The sequence below is a fragment of the Pelobates fuscus genome, chromosome 2 (genome assembly GCF_036172605.1).
Source record: "Pelobates fuscus isolate aPelFus1 chromosome 2, aPelFus1.pri, whole genome shotgun sequence".
NCBI lineage: Eukaryota > Metazoa > Chordata > Amphibia > Anura > Pelobatidae > Pelobates > Pelobates fuscus.
This window is the reverse complement of record NC_086318.1, coordinates 48,597,736-48,612,531: the sequence shown is the minus strand read 5'-3', so window position 1 is coordinate 48,612,531 and position 14,796 is coordinate 48,597,736. Positions and strand designations below refer to the sequence as shown.

The 14,796-nt window shown below is 37.3% G+C and overlaps 1 protein-coding gene across 1 annotated transcript in view; it reads right to left on the bottom strand.

Moving 5' to 3' along the window:
• Window positions 1–14,796, bottom strand: part of SMC6 (structural maintenance of chromosomes 6) — a 109,918-nt gene that overhangs the window by 16,459 nt on the left and 78,663 nt on the right. The window contains exons 21-23 of the mRNA XM_063442137.1: window positions 12,740–12,877; window positions 11,426–11,571; window positions 157–282 (exon numbers count right to left, since the gene is read on the bottom strand). Of these exons, the coding sequence (XP_063298207.1) occupies window positions 157–282; window positions 11,426–11,571; window positions 12,740–12,877 (410 nt within the window). The remainder of the gene's footprint in view (window positions 1–156; window positions 283–11,425; window positions 11,572–12,739; window positions 12,878–14,796) is intronic.

The window sequence follows — 14,796 nt, the reverse complement described above, 5'->3', positions numbered from 1 at the left end:
GAGTATTTAGAGTTCAGATTTCTTTCTTTCCTCTTTTAATTTTGTATTTGCCATCAGAACACCCCCACCCCCAAAAAACAAAAAAATCCCTTACACTTTACTTGTACAACTACAGTTAAAAAAAATATAAATAAAAAAAATAAAGTGTGGTCTTACCGCCGAAACAGTTGATAAGTCTTGAATCTTTGTGTCATTATGTCATCTAACAAATTAATAAATTTCTTGAGGTTCTTAACTTTACTTTCTACATCTTGGTAATTTTCTTTTGCAGCATGGTATTGCCTTTAACAAAGAATGACATAATTACTCAAATTACATATGCAACATAAAAAAGGATCCCTCAATGACACGGAGATCAACAATAAGTAACATGGTAGAAAGAAAAAAGTAAACAAGTAAACTTCAAAATACAAAAATAAAATCCAGAATCTAAACAAAGAAAAAGTCTTGCTGAAAACACTATCTGCAATATAAAGACAATACATCAAGCCAATGACCTGCAGAACAACATACAGCATATGGTTTGTGTTCTAGATCTGACTTAAGTTTGAAATGGAATGAAAGAAAACTAGAAGAAAAAGAGTGTTACAAATTACAAAGGAGAACTGAACGAGTGTTAAATCTCATACAATATGAGTGGTCACCGACCCCTGGTATGCTAGGTAATACCCAAACTTCTACTGCCAAAATACAAAAATAAATAAAAACTGCTTATATATACCATAATTGAAAACATGCCTCCCTTTAATTATGCATTTTTTTTGTATTAATAATTTTTATTTCATTATAATTTACAAACACATATACTTTACAAACACACATATGCAATTAATATTAATAGACCCCGCCAATAAAATTTACAAAAATTGACATCCAAATACATCAAAATCATGAAATGTCAGAAAAAAACCCCCAAAAAAACAATACCACAAACATAACACACAATGACATAACAATGCACCAGTCGTCTTAGAATTTATCCCTTAAAGAAAAACCCTATCTATCATCTTAGAGGAAGCTCATTCAATTATACCTTTGAGGAAGAAACTAAAGAGTATATTGTATATACTAATTAATTGAATTAATAAGGTTTTAATTATAAAATATGAATTAGATCTTACTTCAAATATCATGTTCACTCAAGATCAAGTCAGTTTATCCATCCATTCTGCTATCCAACTACTGTTCTGATCAGCCTTTTTATTAATCCACTTAAGGCCCTGTTCCATTTTACACTGGAATACAATTCGCTTTTTTAGAATTGGCCAACTAACAGAAACATCCAGTTTCCAGTATCTGGCCAATAGTTTTGTGGCAGCAAAAAAGTGAGTTAACATTAGAGCTTGTCTAGGGTGTAAATCCGGCCAGTCAAGATGTAATATTGCTATTTCAATTCTTTTGTCTATTTTAAATTTCCATAGGGCCTGAAGTTTTTCATAAGTTATATTCCATAATTTAGCTGCTACTTTGCATTTCCACAACATATGTATATAGTCTGCCTCAGCCATACAAACACACATACTCTGCATCAAATACACACACTATACAAACAAACACACTCTGCATCATATACTATAGAATGTAAGCTCGATTGAGCAGGGTCCTCTTCAACCTATTGTTCCTGTAAGTTTATTTGTAATTGTCCTATTTATAGTTAAATCCCCTCTCATAATATTGTAAAGCACTACGGAATCTGTTGGCGCTATATAAATGGCAATAATAATAATAATAATAATAATAATAATAATAATATACACACACTATAACAAACAAACACTCTGCATCATATACACACACTATACAAACACTCTGCATCATATACACACACTATACAAACACTCTGCATCATATACACACACTATACAAACACTCTGCATCATATACACACACTATACAAACACTCTGCATCATATACACACACTATACAAACACTCTGCATCATATACACACACTATACAAACACTGCATCATATACACACACTATACAAACACACTGCATCATATACACACACTATACAAACACTCTGCATCATATACACACACTATACAAACACTCTGCATCATATACACACACTATACAAACACTCTGCATCATATACACACACTATACAAACACTCTGCATCATATACACACACTATACAAACACTCTGCATCATATACACACACTATACAAACACTCTGCATCATATACACACACTATACAAACACTCTGCATCATATACACACACTATACAAACACTCTGCATCATATACACACACTATACAAACACTCTGCATCATATACACACACTATACAAACACTCTGCATCATATACACACACTATACAAACACTCTGCATCATATACACACACTATACAAACACTCTGCATCATATACACACACTATACAAACACTCTGCATCATATACACACACTATACAAACACTCTGCATCATATACACACACTATACAAACACTCTGCATCATATACACACACTATACAAACACTCTGCATCATATACACACACTATACAAACACTCTGCATCATATACACACACTATACAAACACTCTGCATCATATACACACACTATACAAACACTCTGCATCATATACACACACTATACAAACACTCTGCATCATATACACACACTATACAAACACTCTGCATCATATACACACACTATACAAACACTCTGCATCATATACACACACTATACAAACACTCTGCATCAGATACACACACTATACAAACACTCTGCATCAGATCCACACACTATACAAACACTCTGCATCAGATCCACACACTATACAAACACCGTGCATCAGATCCACACACTATACAAACACTGTGCATCAGATCCACACACTATACAAACACTCTGCATCATATACACACACACTATACAAACACTCTGCATCATATACACACACACTATACAAACACTCTGCATCATATACACACACACTATACAAACACTCTGCATCATATACACACACACTATACAAACACTCTGCATCATATACACACACCACACAAACACAATCTGCATCATATACACACACTATACAAACACACACAATCTGCATCATATACACACACACTACACGCACGCACGCTGCATTCACTATACGCACACTACACAAACACACTATACAAACACACACAATACATTATATACACACTACACAAACACACTCTGCATTCACTATATACACACACACTAAACACTCACTGCATTCACTATACACACTACACAAACAAACCCTGCATTTATTACATACACACTACACAAATACACAGTGCATCCAGTACACAAACACACACAGCTCCCCTGTCTAAACACACTGCATCCACAACATGTGGCATTTATATTTTGTGCATTTACCTTTAGAAATAGTTGTATTTTTTCAAAATGGTAAATGTACAGAATATCGGCAAGTTATCGGCTATCGGCCTAAAAGTTCACAGATTATCTGCTCCAAAAAAAAAAAAACATCGGTCGATCCCTACACTTTAGCAAAGTGAAATGCTTAAAGGGACACTATAGTCACCAGAACAACTACAGCTTAATGGGAAAGCATTGGATTGGCTAAAAAAATAAAAATTGGACAATGCGGGTATGCCAGGGCTGGAAATAAGATGAGTTTTAAACTTTTATAGGGGGGAAGCCACCTAAATGGTGGGTTTAGCACTTTAGTGTCAGGAATACATGTTTGTGTTCCTGACCCTATAGTGATCCTTTAAAGGATCAACTCCCATGATTCTTTGAATTACATAGATAGCTAGAGAATCATGGGAGTTGTAGTTCAGCAACATCTGGGGGGCCGGAGTTTGAGGACTTTAAAGCAGGGTCTGGAGTGTGCCTTATGTGCATTTGATACTTTTTCTCATCATTACATTTTACATAGTTTCGAGAAATTTGTAACATAAGTTCTCTCAAAAAAAATACTAAAGCATAAATGCAATTTCAGATGGTAAAAGACTGCCCCTATTGTAAAGGAGACTGAACAAAACTGAATAATGCAATAAAAAAAAATGTTTATTTTAAGTAATAAGTTGAGCTTGGACAACATAAGAAGAAGAATAAAAAAAAAATGAGTCTCAATACATCTTCCATAATAGGGTGGATTGGGTAAGGTCATTGTATCGAAATGCTAGTCCTGACCTGGACTTTCCTCCACTGGATCTGTAGTAGCTGGAACTCAGGAACAAGGCTCTGAAATGTAAATAGTAGGGATGTGCATGGGCAAAAAATTTGGTTTGGTACTTCTGAATTTAGGGACGTTGGCAATTCCCTAAAACTAACCCTACTCCTAACACCAACCCTACTAAGGTTAGGGGTTGATTCCTGTCATCATTCCTTTAATTTCCCCTCCTTCTCCTGTTTTGCCACTTTTCAGAAGCACTTTGGAAATTCTGACATTCGGACCGAAAAACGAATTGCACATGTCAAATGAATAGCTCTCCTCCTCCCCAGTAACTCGAGGACACACCGTTCTGGGAGTAAAACTGATTTTAATGAGCTAAACTCTGCATTTTATGCACAGACCCCACCAAGGGGTCTCCAAACAATACAATACAAGCCCCTTCCAGGAATCTCTGTGCCTGGGAGATAATGGAGCTAATTATCTCCAAGGAGCCAAACACAAAAACAAAAGTACCCTGACATCATAAAAACCATATAATAACCCCGTATGTCATTCATCCCCAAACAGCCCTGATCTGAGCACCCAAGTTTTGCAAATAGCGCTCAGATCCATGCAGTGTAGGGGAAACTCCACCGAGGCACAGTTCTGACCAGCCACACACACATGGTCCTATGCCCCAAATAGTTCCAGAGCAATGTGTGCTTTTGCCGGTCAACTTTCAGGAGCTCCTGCGTCTGAAATACGGGGTGCTCCAGCTGGCTCTCAGAGTTAGTTTCCCTTAGTCTTAGCCACCTTCCCTCCAAAAAGTGCTCTCCTGGCAGGTCACAAGTGGTTTAAAACCCCGGACCAAGTTATCCGGGCACCATACGGTCACCTCATGCTGAAAAGAGTTCCACAACATTCGTGGTGATTGGGAATCACAAAGTCCTCATGCTGAAATTAGTTCCATAGTGGTTGTCGGCTAAGTACCACTGAGGACAGCTCGTGAGCTGGTTCATGTGAACTGCAGCCATTGAGCCGGTCCATTCAAATGAAGGGAAAGTGCCGAACCAGGGGCACTGAGGAAAACCTCATAATGGTGGCCGAGCAGGGTAACTCTTGAATGGGGGCTACGACCTGGAAAATTGTCGGTGGGCTGGAGGCCAGCATCCATACTCCTCCAGGAGTTTGAGGCAAACGACCGTAGAAAAGAGCGTTTGTCACAGTCATTACAGAAAATATCTGTGAGCCCTATCACTTCTCAATTCCAACCGCTGGGTTGGAATACCAGTGGTCTGTACCAACAGCACCAACAGTGTAAGGTTGAGTCAGTTTATAAGATTACCTCTTCTTCAGAGGTGACTTTCTTTCAACAATGGGCATCACAACCCTAATAATGCAGGCCCCACTCACTGCAGGGATGTACAAAGAGTGTTTCCTTTTTTCCCTAGTGCAGTAATGAACACTGGCTGAGGACCATACATATGTTGTGACTTACTGCACAATGCAAATTACTACTTATTTTGTACTACAGTACTACAGTACTACAGTATTCCACCCTAACTAAAGAACTGAATTAAAAACAAAAAAACATCTATTCTTCAATTTTGATGGAAGAGAAAAAAATAAATATAAATAAATATATATATATATATATATATATATATATATTTATTTGAACATATAGTACTTAAATGGCTTTATAGAATGCTCTTGTAAAATAAAACATGTGAAAGTTGTACTGGCAGTCTAACCTGCAACAAAGGAATTGAATTAAATCGAGCTAGATGTAGAGGGAATGGTTTTTGGGATGCTGTAACTCATCACAAGAAGGTAGAGATGAACTTGTTCTAATCCATTATTCACTTGCTTTACTGTGCAGACAAAACACAATGTACATCATGTACAAAACAGAGGATGCTTTGCCGCAGTATTAAAGTTCGAATCTAATGACTCAGACATTAAATGTGCACTGTGTATATAATGTTAGAGTTCTACAGTGACTATTTGGGATTAAGCACAAACTACAGAACTATCACTTCATAAAAAAATACTCAGCAGTTTGCTTGTTTTTCTATAAAAACAAACAAACATGCAGTTTATTCAGATAATAATTTAAAAGGCCATGCCCATGCAAAGTACTTTCATACCTTCAAGGCATCCCTATTTCAAAGTATCAATGTCCTGGTATCTCTCTTTGGTAAGAGGACAATAGGGTTTAGCACGCTGTTCAAAGGTGCACTAACCAGCACTTCCAAAAAAGTATAGTCCCCCATTTCTGAAGATTATGAAGTTCTTTATTGTACTATAAACATATATACATAAAATGTGATGTATATGCAACATTATAGATTCTTGTTGATGGTGTGAGTGCGTGTGTGTATATTTTATATGGTGTGTGATGCAGAGTGTGTATGTGATGCAGAGTGTGTTTGTGTATGTGATGCAGAGTGTGTAACCTTGGTGGTGGGTGGGCATTTTTATTATTTTAATATTAATTTTTTTTCAATATTATTTAAATTTTAATATTATACATTTTTAATATTATTTTATTATTTAAATTTTTATTTTATTATATTATTAACATTTATATTTTATTATTTAAATTTTGTATATTATTTAAACTTGTAATGAGCCCGGCGGTCCTGGTCTGTATTATGGCAATGTAAGTTGCCATAATACAGACATTGACTCGAGTATAAGACGAGTGGGGGTTTTTCAGCACACAAAAAATGTGCTGAAAAACTCGTCTTATACTCTAGTATATACGGTAAGTTATTCAACCCCCATTGAAAATCAGGTTTGTTGTCAAGGTTTAACAGAAACCACTTGAAGCATTTGAGCTATTTCAATTGCTTTTGTTTGATTTGTTCATTGCAGACAGCTGAAAGTTCGGACAGTTGGTGCTTTGGTCCGCTGGTCTTATTTCAAATTCCCTTCCGAGTATTCCTCATGTACTGACTCATATGCACAACGATCTTGGAGGCTATGATGCTTGACATGACCTTCCATGTTGTGGACAGACAAGTGATTGGTCGTTGGTTATATGGTGTTACAATGAGAGGGTTCTTCATGACCAGTATTGTGTCCTGCCTTGTATTAGCCAGTGCTGGTAGGCGTTTAGGTAGCGTTGTTAATTTCCTTCATCCAGTAGGTTTGGATCATGTTAAGTCAAGGGGCTGACCAAATCTTTTTTTTTTTTTTATTTAGAGTGTCTTGTATGTATGTTTATAAGTATTTTTATACTTACATTGTCCCTTTTTTTTATTAGTATTTAGTGATTTATAGGTTCAGCACAGAAGATTAACCTGGGTATCTGGAGAATATGTATACCAATGATTCCCAAACCAGTCCCCATGGCCCACCAACAATGCAGGATTTATGTATTTCCCTTTTCTACGCCAATGGAGATGCTAAGAAAACCTGGACTGTTACTGGGTTGTGAGGACTAATTTGGGAAACACGGATGTATACTGCCGATTTCTAAAGAAAAAAAACATAACTTTACCATTTTAGTTACCGCACCATCAATAGGGAATGCACCATAAAACCCCACTAGAAAAATATATATAGGGGTCGAAACGTCGAAACAGAGGATTTACACTTTGATGTAACTTTTTTTGCACCAATAAACCCACTATGGAAAAGTCCTTCTGAGTGCTCCAATTTATCTTTTGGTATATATTTGGACGACGGATGCACCAAAGGCAGGATATATCTGTATTCTATTCAGGGGTGAGTGCCTAAATTACTACTGGTATATATATATATATATATATATATATATATATATTTATTAAAATAAAAAAAATGTACGTAAGAGAGGACAGACACCAGTCACACTGTTCGAATGCAGTGCCATCTTGATCATATACAGCATTTCATCACACTGATATGCTCCATTATGGATGCAGGCAATATTTATAAGAGTGATTCACACCCACACTGATTTCTCCAGGGAATCAAAGAAAACAGCAAGGTATGAAATCTAGAAGCATAAATACTGCATAAATGCACCTCTAATGCCTTTAACTTCACAGCTGGCAACTTAGAAAACAGCTCACCCTGGGATAGGCACATTAAAATATCTGCATTTAAATTCTAAACTTCAAACAGAAGAATAGACACACAAATGGGTCATAATACTACAACCCAATCACTCACATCCTTCACTATACTAACAACAAATGTTAGTAGAAGAGCAAAAAAATGGCACACATACATTAGATGTGACCAAATTGATACAAATGGACAAATACATTGCTTATAGGGTATTTGTAAGGACACTGAGGTATTACTAGCAGTACAGTTTACTAAAAACGGCAACAAAGTGTAAAAATGTCTGCTTTTGAGCAGAATACCCACACGCATTAAATACAATTAAATCATATTTCTAACATAAGTATTTAAAACTGCTATAGCAATGTTCATCAATCTCTGGAATGCTAATGCATTACTAACAGTGAAATGGTATTGTCTATTCACTCTTATCCATTACCTGATAGTAGAAATGGTATCACCAAGTGAAACTTCTTGTACGGTCAGGAAAAAGGGAGTGAGTTAGGGGCGGAGCTAGCGCCTACACAAGCCGAGGCAGACCTGCAAACCAGCCCCAATACACCTGGCTATTTGAAGTCACCAGCACTGCTACTGGGCTCAGAAGGTAACAGCCAGATACCCAACGATATGGGGAAGAAAAAAAAAACGGCTTGGATTCCTGAGATATCAGGACTCAGGGGTCCAAGCTTGCACAATAAACTACTGATACTGCTATAGAAGCACTACAGAAACAATGCGCTGACCAACAGGCACAGATAGTCAGAATGGAAGACAGGACCAAGGCACGAAACTTGAGAATCTGGGGAGTGTCGGAAACTATTTTGGGAGCTGAACTCCCCCACTACTGCCGGAGGCTCCTTGCCACTCTACCTATGCCCAAGCAGGTGAAACAACTGGTAATGGATTACTGCTTTTGACTCAACAAGGCTTTCGACTCAACGCAGCCCATGATGCACCCAAGGACTTCTTGCTGAAACTCGTGTGGGACTATGACTGTGGGGTAATCATTGGGGCCGTTAGGGGCTCCCCCACAGTATCTTTTGAGGGGGCACAGCTGTCATTTTCTCTGATATGGCAGAGATCCTTCAAACCAGTCACCCAGCTTCTACAGGAGCATCCCATCCCCTATAATTGGGGTCCTCACCGAATAATAGCTGACAAGTCTGGCAAGACATACATAACGTTGCACCTCTCAGAAGCACCAGCCTTCCTGCAGTCCCTTGGCATACTGGCGGAGAAGTCCTTAACGACAGATTGCCCAGCCTGGACTGTTGCGGGAATCACCCCATGAGCTTCTCCCTGCCCTCCACATAAAATTTGCAAAGATATCGCTTTCTATACAAAAGCAAAATAATGCACGCTCGACTCACGATTACAACCTTCTGACTAGGCAATTGTTCCTTAACCCCTTAAGGACCAAACTTCTGGAATAAAAGGGAATCATGACATGTCACACATGTCATGTGTCCTTAAGGGGTTAAAGCTCCAACCTTTGGCTATTAAAGGCTTCAAAAAGCTTATAAATCACTCCAGAGGTGCCTTACATGAGCCTATCTTTAATGGCAAAGTAATAAGCCACAAAGCACATCACCCGCATCCGCCCTAGATAAGAGCTTATTTGACATATTACAGGAAAGACTGGGAACCTTAGCTATAAAATACTAAATTGAGTTGGTTCAGTTGTGTGATATGAATGTCTAGTCATTTATGCTCAGATGCAATTCACACAACATATTTCTGCAATAACTCACAAAAATATAGAATGGAAAAAAAAAAAAAAAATTGGGAGTGTGTATATACTTTTAGCAAATTTACAGGCATTATATATTAGTAATTAGTGCCTTCTGGTGGAGAATTTGTTTCTCTGCCAGGTGGTAATCATAACAAAAAGTAAAAATGAGTGAGGCTTCATGGAGTAGAATAGTATGCAGATACCTTTAGTATTCAAATAAACTGCTTATACTGAAAAATGACAAAGAGATTAGAATCTATTATGGTGGGAAAATAAGAATCCCAACCACATTGCATGGGTATGGTAGTAACAACAAATGTGTGCTTCGTTGTTTCCACCATGCTGTAAATACGGTAGCTTGGAAAAATGGAAAATTCTAAACACCTCTAAGAGAGGGACCAGCAACTCTACAGATCATGAGCTAAATCTTTAGGAAAATGTATTTCCACACTCATGCATGACTTGATGGCAGGCCACACAAAAGAACTTCATTTAAATCAATCAAGTTCATTAATGCTCCGTTCTTATTTTCCATCAAACCTGCTTAAATATTGCTGGGGTTACTCACTAATTAAGAATTTGAAGGCAAAACCACTGAACTGCAAACATTGCAGTGATGGGAAATGTTTCATTTTGGAATGAGATTTGCAAATCCCTCTATGAATTCCAAGTAGCCTAAAGATGGCTGCTTTCACTACAGCAAGAGTAAGATTCTAAAAACAGGTATTCACTGATATATGGATTACAAAAAGTACACACTTCCTAGGTTTATTGCATGTGAGTATAAACATTATTGTAATGTTACATAGTAGCTACATGCAATCTTTAAAAAAAAAAAAAAAAAAAAACATCTTTTCAGGCTGTAGATTCATAAGAAGCCAAATAAATCCAATTTAAGAGATGCCAATTGAGGCCACTTTTGCCACAAAAAAAGGAAAAATCCTAATTGATTCAATGGCAATGATGTTTCCCTTTGGATTAGTTTTGAAATTAAAGGACAAAAATGACTTAAAGGAACACACCTAGCAAAGCTTTTCAGCTTGCTGAAATGCTTTACGTGACAAGACTGTCCTCTATTTTTCATTTTATAAAAGTTCTGATTTCAAGAGAAATTGGCACTTTTATTGTTTAACCTTGATGCATATCCACTGCCAACCAGCTAGTTTACTTTCTGGTAGTTTAGCTTTGTGAAGCCAAAATTAAGAAGCAAGCAAATGCCCAGACCACCTGCATTATAAAAGCGTCTCAATGAGCTTTAATGCATCTCATTGAGAAGTCTGTGATTGAAGAGTCACAAAGTCTGTACTTGTGAAGAAAGGGACGGCTTGCAGTTGCTGCAAATAATATATTTATACATTTGCATGTCAAGAATTCATATAGGTTACCGAAAACATGCAAACAAATGAAATGCAAATTTACTTTGGGGATATAACTACTATACAATGAGAAAGAAAAAGTATTACAATACATAGCACAGCAAATTCAATCAAGAGATTTACAAGATCCATTTTACATTGTGTTTACCGAATTACTTCATCCCTGTCCCCATGGAGGTCACGTTCAGAGTTAATTTTTTCTCTTAGTCGGACAATTTCTGTGTCAAGGCTTCTAGCACTTCTATTAACTTCTATTCGCTCCGGAAAGATTTGCTTTGCTTGACAGAGTTTTTCCTAAAATAACACCAAACAAGACTATAAAAGTCAGGTTCACTTTACATTTTTCCCATATATATTGTATGTTCAAGTAACCCTAATTTCTCTAGTGTTTGCAACATTTATATACTATAAAAAATATATAGTAAATAACAAAACACACACACACACAAAAAAAAAAAAAACTGTATAACCTCCAAAATTACAAAACAAATAATGCATAAGGAAGACACAAAATAGAGGAAGTGGACCCAAACTGGATTAATCCCTATACAGCAACAAAATAATATCTGTAAATACACTACTGGGTTCCTTCACAATTTGTAATTAAACTATATTTAAAAAAAAAATAAAAAAGTATTTCTGTTCCTATTCCCTTTCTCACTCCATTCTCAAGATACACAGTGACAATCCCTGTTGCAATTTGTATTCAGAGTTCGGAGATTAAAAATGTTACATTTTAGACCAAATTAATATATATCCTTTTTTTTTTCCTAATTTGGTTATTTGGGCCTTATTTTGAAACTTCCCTTTAATGAATAAACCAGCAAATATATTGCCCCTATTGCTTTATTTTGGTGTTGATTCGGGTTTTGGTTTCTTTTGATAGTATTTTTTTTATGTATTTGACCCACACTTCTACTTTCTATCTTAAAACCATTTTGAATGTAACCGATGTTCTTGCTCTAACTTTCTGGCAGACGTGTCCTAGGTTTTTCTTTTTAGATTTTTGTTATATTGTTCTCTATTTCATACCTCTGTGTTAATGTATTTGTAAATTATTCTTAAATAAAGTGTTAAAAATAACCTAAGAGCAGCCAGTAATGACTAAACCCGCAAACTATAGATTAATACACACATGCACCAAGACTACAAATCATCCTGCTGTTGTAGATATAATGTGTGCTCTAGCACTATCCAATCCCCTGATTTGAATGGCCTGACATAGTAAATCTGCTAATAATGATCAAGTTATTTTCTTGTAACTGTGGTGACTTAAGATTCTTTTTTCTAAAAGCCCAGTCAGAATGTTAAAGGGCCATTCTTAACACCACTGCAAATTATACTTCATGCATGAGCTCCCTGGGGTCTGGGTATCTCTGCACAGCTGGAGACTGCAGGACGACAACCAGCCGCAAGATTGAGTAGGAATAAGAGGTGGCCAAATGATGCAGACACAGCTCACCTCGAGGTCTTTTTCTTTGGCTATTAATTCTTCTTTCCTTTTCCGGATACCTTCCAAGTGCTCAGCCATTTTCTTTTCATAGTGCTTCTTGTGAGTTTTGCAGCTTTCTACTTCTTGGTCCACTTTATGAAGTTCATCCTTTAAGAAATAATCAAACAGGTTAGTGATCCTTGTCTCCCAACTCTGGACGATTCTGCCTCTTTCATACATTGTGTGATGTGAAATCAATAGGAGTACATAACATGTGTACTGCTTTGTGCTAAGCTATCGGTCAGATATGCTTGCTTTTCCCGAACATCCAATAACACGCAATAATAAATGTCCTGTCCTGTGAATGGAACCTGTCCCTAACCATTTAAACATTTACAGTTCTTCTCTAAAGAATCTAACCACAGGGGGGAGGGGGGGGGGGGGGGGAACAAGCTATTGTTGTAAAGTTGTAAAGCTAGCAAATGGTGGGAAAGTGCCAAGTGTTTTAAAAATGAATAATGTACTACTCACGTAGAAAGCCATAACCTATTTGGGAGATGGCAGTGCTGCCCTGTCGCTCTATTCTGAAATGTCTGGGTGGCACATTAATCATATTAAGAACATGTAGGAATACAAACATATATGTAGTAAAATCAATGCATAGAATGGAGGAGAGCACGGAGGGGATAGCTCACACCGCGTTCATCAATAGCCAACATAATGCTGCATTATACATCTGGAAGATGTATTTGCATCCAGACTCACATTGTAAATATGCCAATACAGCTCTGTACAATGCCACATACTAAACAATATTCAAGCTGCAGTCTGGGAACTAACTTTTTTTTTTTTTTTTTTTTTAAGAAATAGTCTGTTGCAGAGATCAGCAATATCCAGCTGGGTAGACTTCCTTTAGATATACTATATGAGGAGAGTTTGTGGCTACCTCTTAAAACAAACAAAACTCACAGAGGCATCGAAAACCAGTAACTTCTTCAAACTAGTCACATCTGTACGAAACTCAAACCATCTTTCACAAAATGTCTATGGCATCACTATGCCAAACACAAATGTTTCTCATTTAGAAGCAATGGTTTCGTTGTGAGGCATTGCTGAGAGAAGCTGTCCCAGCCCTAGACAGAACGCAGACAAAATGACCAAGTTTTGTCCTAACAGAATGAGAACAGTTTGTTCATTCATGTAGGACGACATTCGGTATGTTTAAGTCGGTTCCAAATTTCATTAGAATGAATGAAATTCCGATCAGATCCATGCTGCGGCTGCATCTTGCAGCCGGATAGCAGATAGCTCCCTGATTCCCACAGTATTAGGGAGCTATCTACTAAAAGGCTGAAAGACCAAGATTGGTTATTTAGCCAACTTTACTAATACTAAATAAAGATTACTTAGTACATATTAGTAATTAATCTGCCCCTACTCGGTATATCGCAAGTAGGGGTATGTCTAGTAAACAGTGAGCACATGTGGTGGGGCACCTATTAACTAGCAGGTGGCGGGGCGACACACAGACATAGTCCTCTCCCCCCCCCCCCCCCACACATGGGCAATAAATATAAAAATTCAACCCCAAGTGACTAGGGTTCCCCAAGCCCCTACTCACAACCCCCCACCCTAAAAAATTAATTGAATAAAGCCCTACCTACCCCTCTCACCCTAAAAATAGTGAGGGGGAGACAATAAAACTAAATACCTGTAATTTAAAATAAATACACCCAACCAATAAGTGCTCAGTAGGGGCATTCGGGAGATTTCAATCTCCCTTATGCTAATATGGAGGTCATGTTGAAGGACATGTCTGGGCTTAGGAAGTGGCGGGGAGCACAGCTCCCTGCCACTTCTATTTTTTTACATATTACAAGGAGGGAGCTGCGTGCTGGATGCTCCCTGTTTGTAATAAACTGGACAAGCGGACACAGATAACCTGTGTTTGTTTGTTCGTCTTAAACTTCTATTCATTCCTTCGTCTTTCTGACGAATGAATGGACTAAATTCCGTCCGAATTTTGGACAATAGCAATGCCCAAGTGTTTAACTGGGCATGTGCGGGAATTTTACAGCGCTATCTAG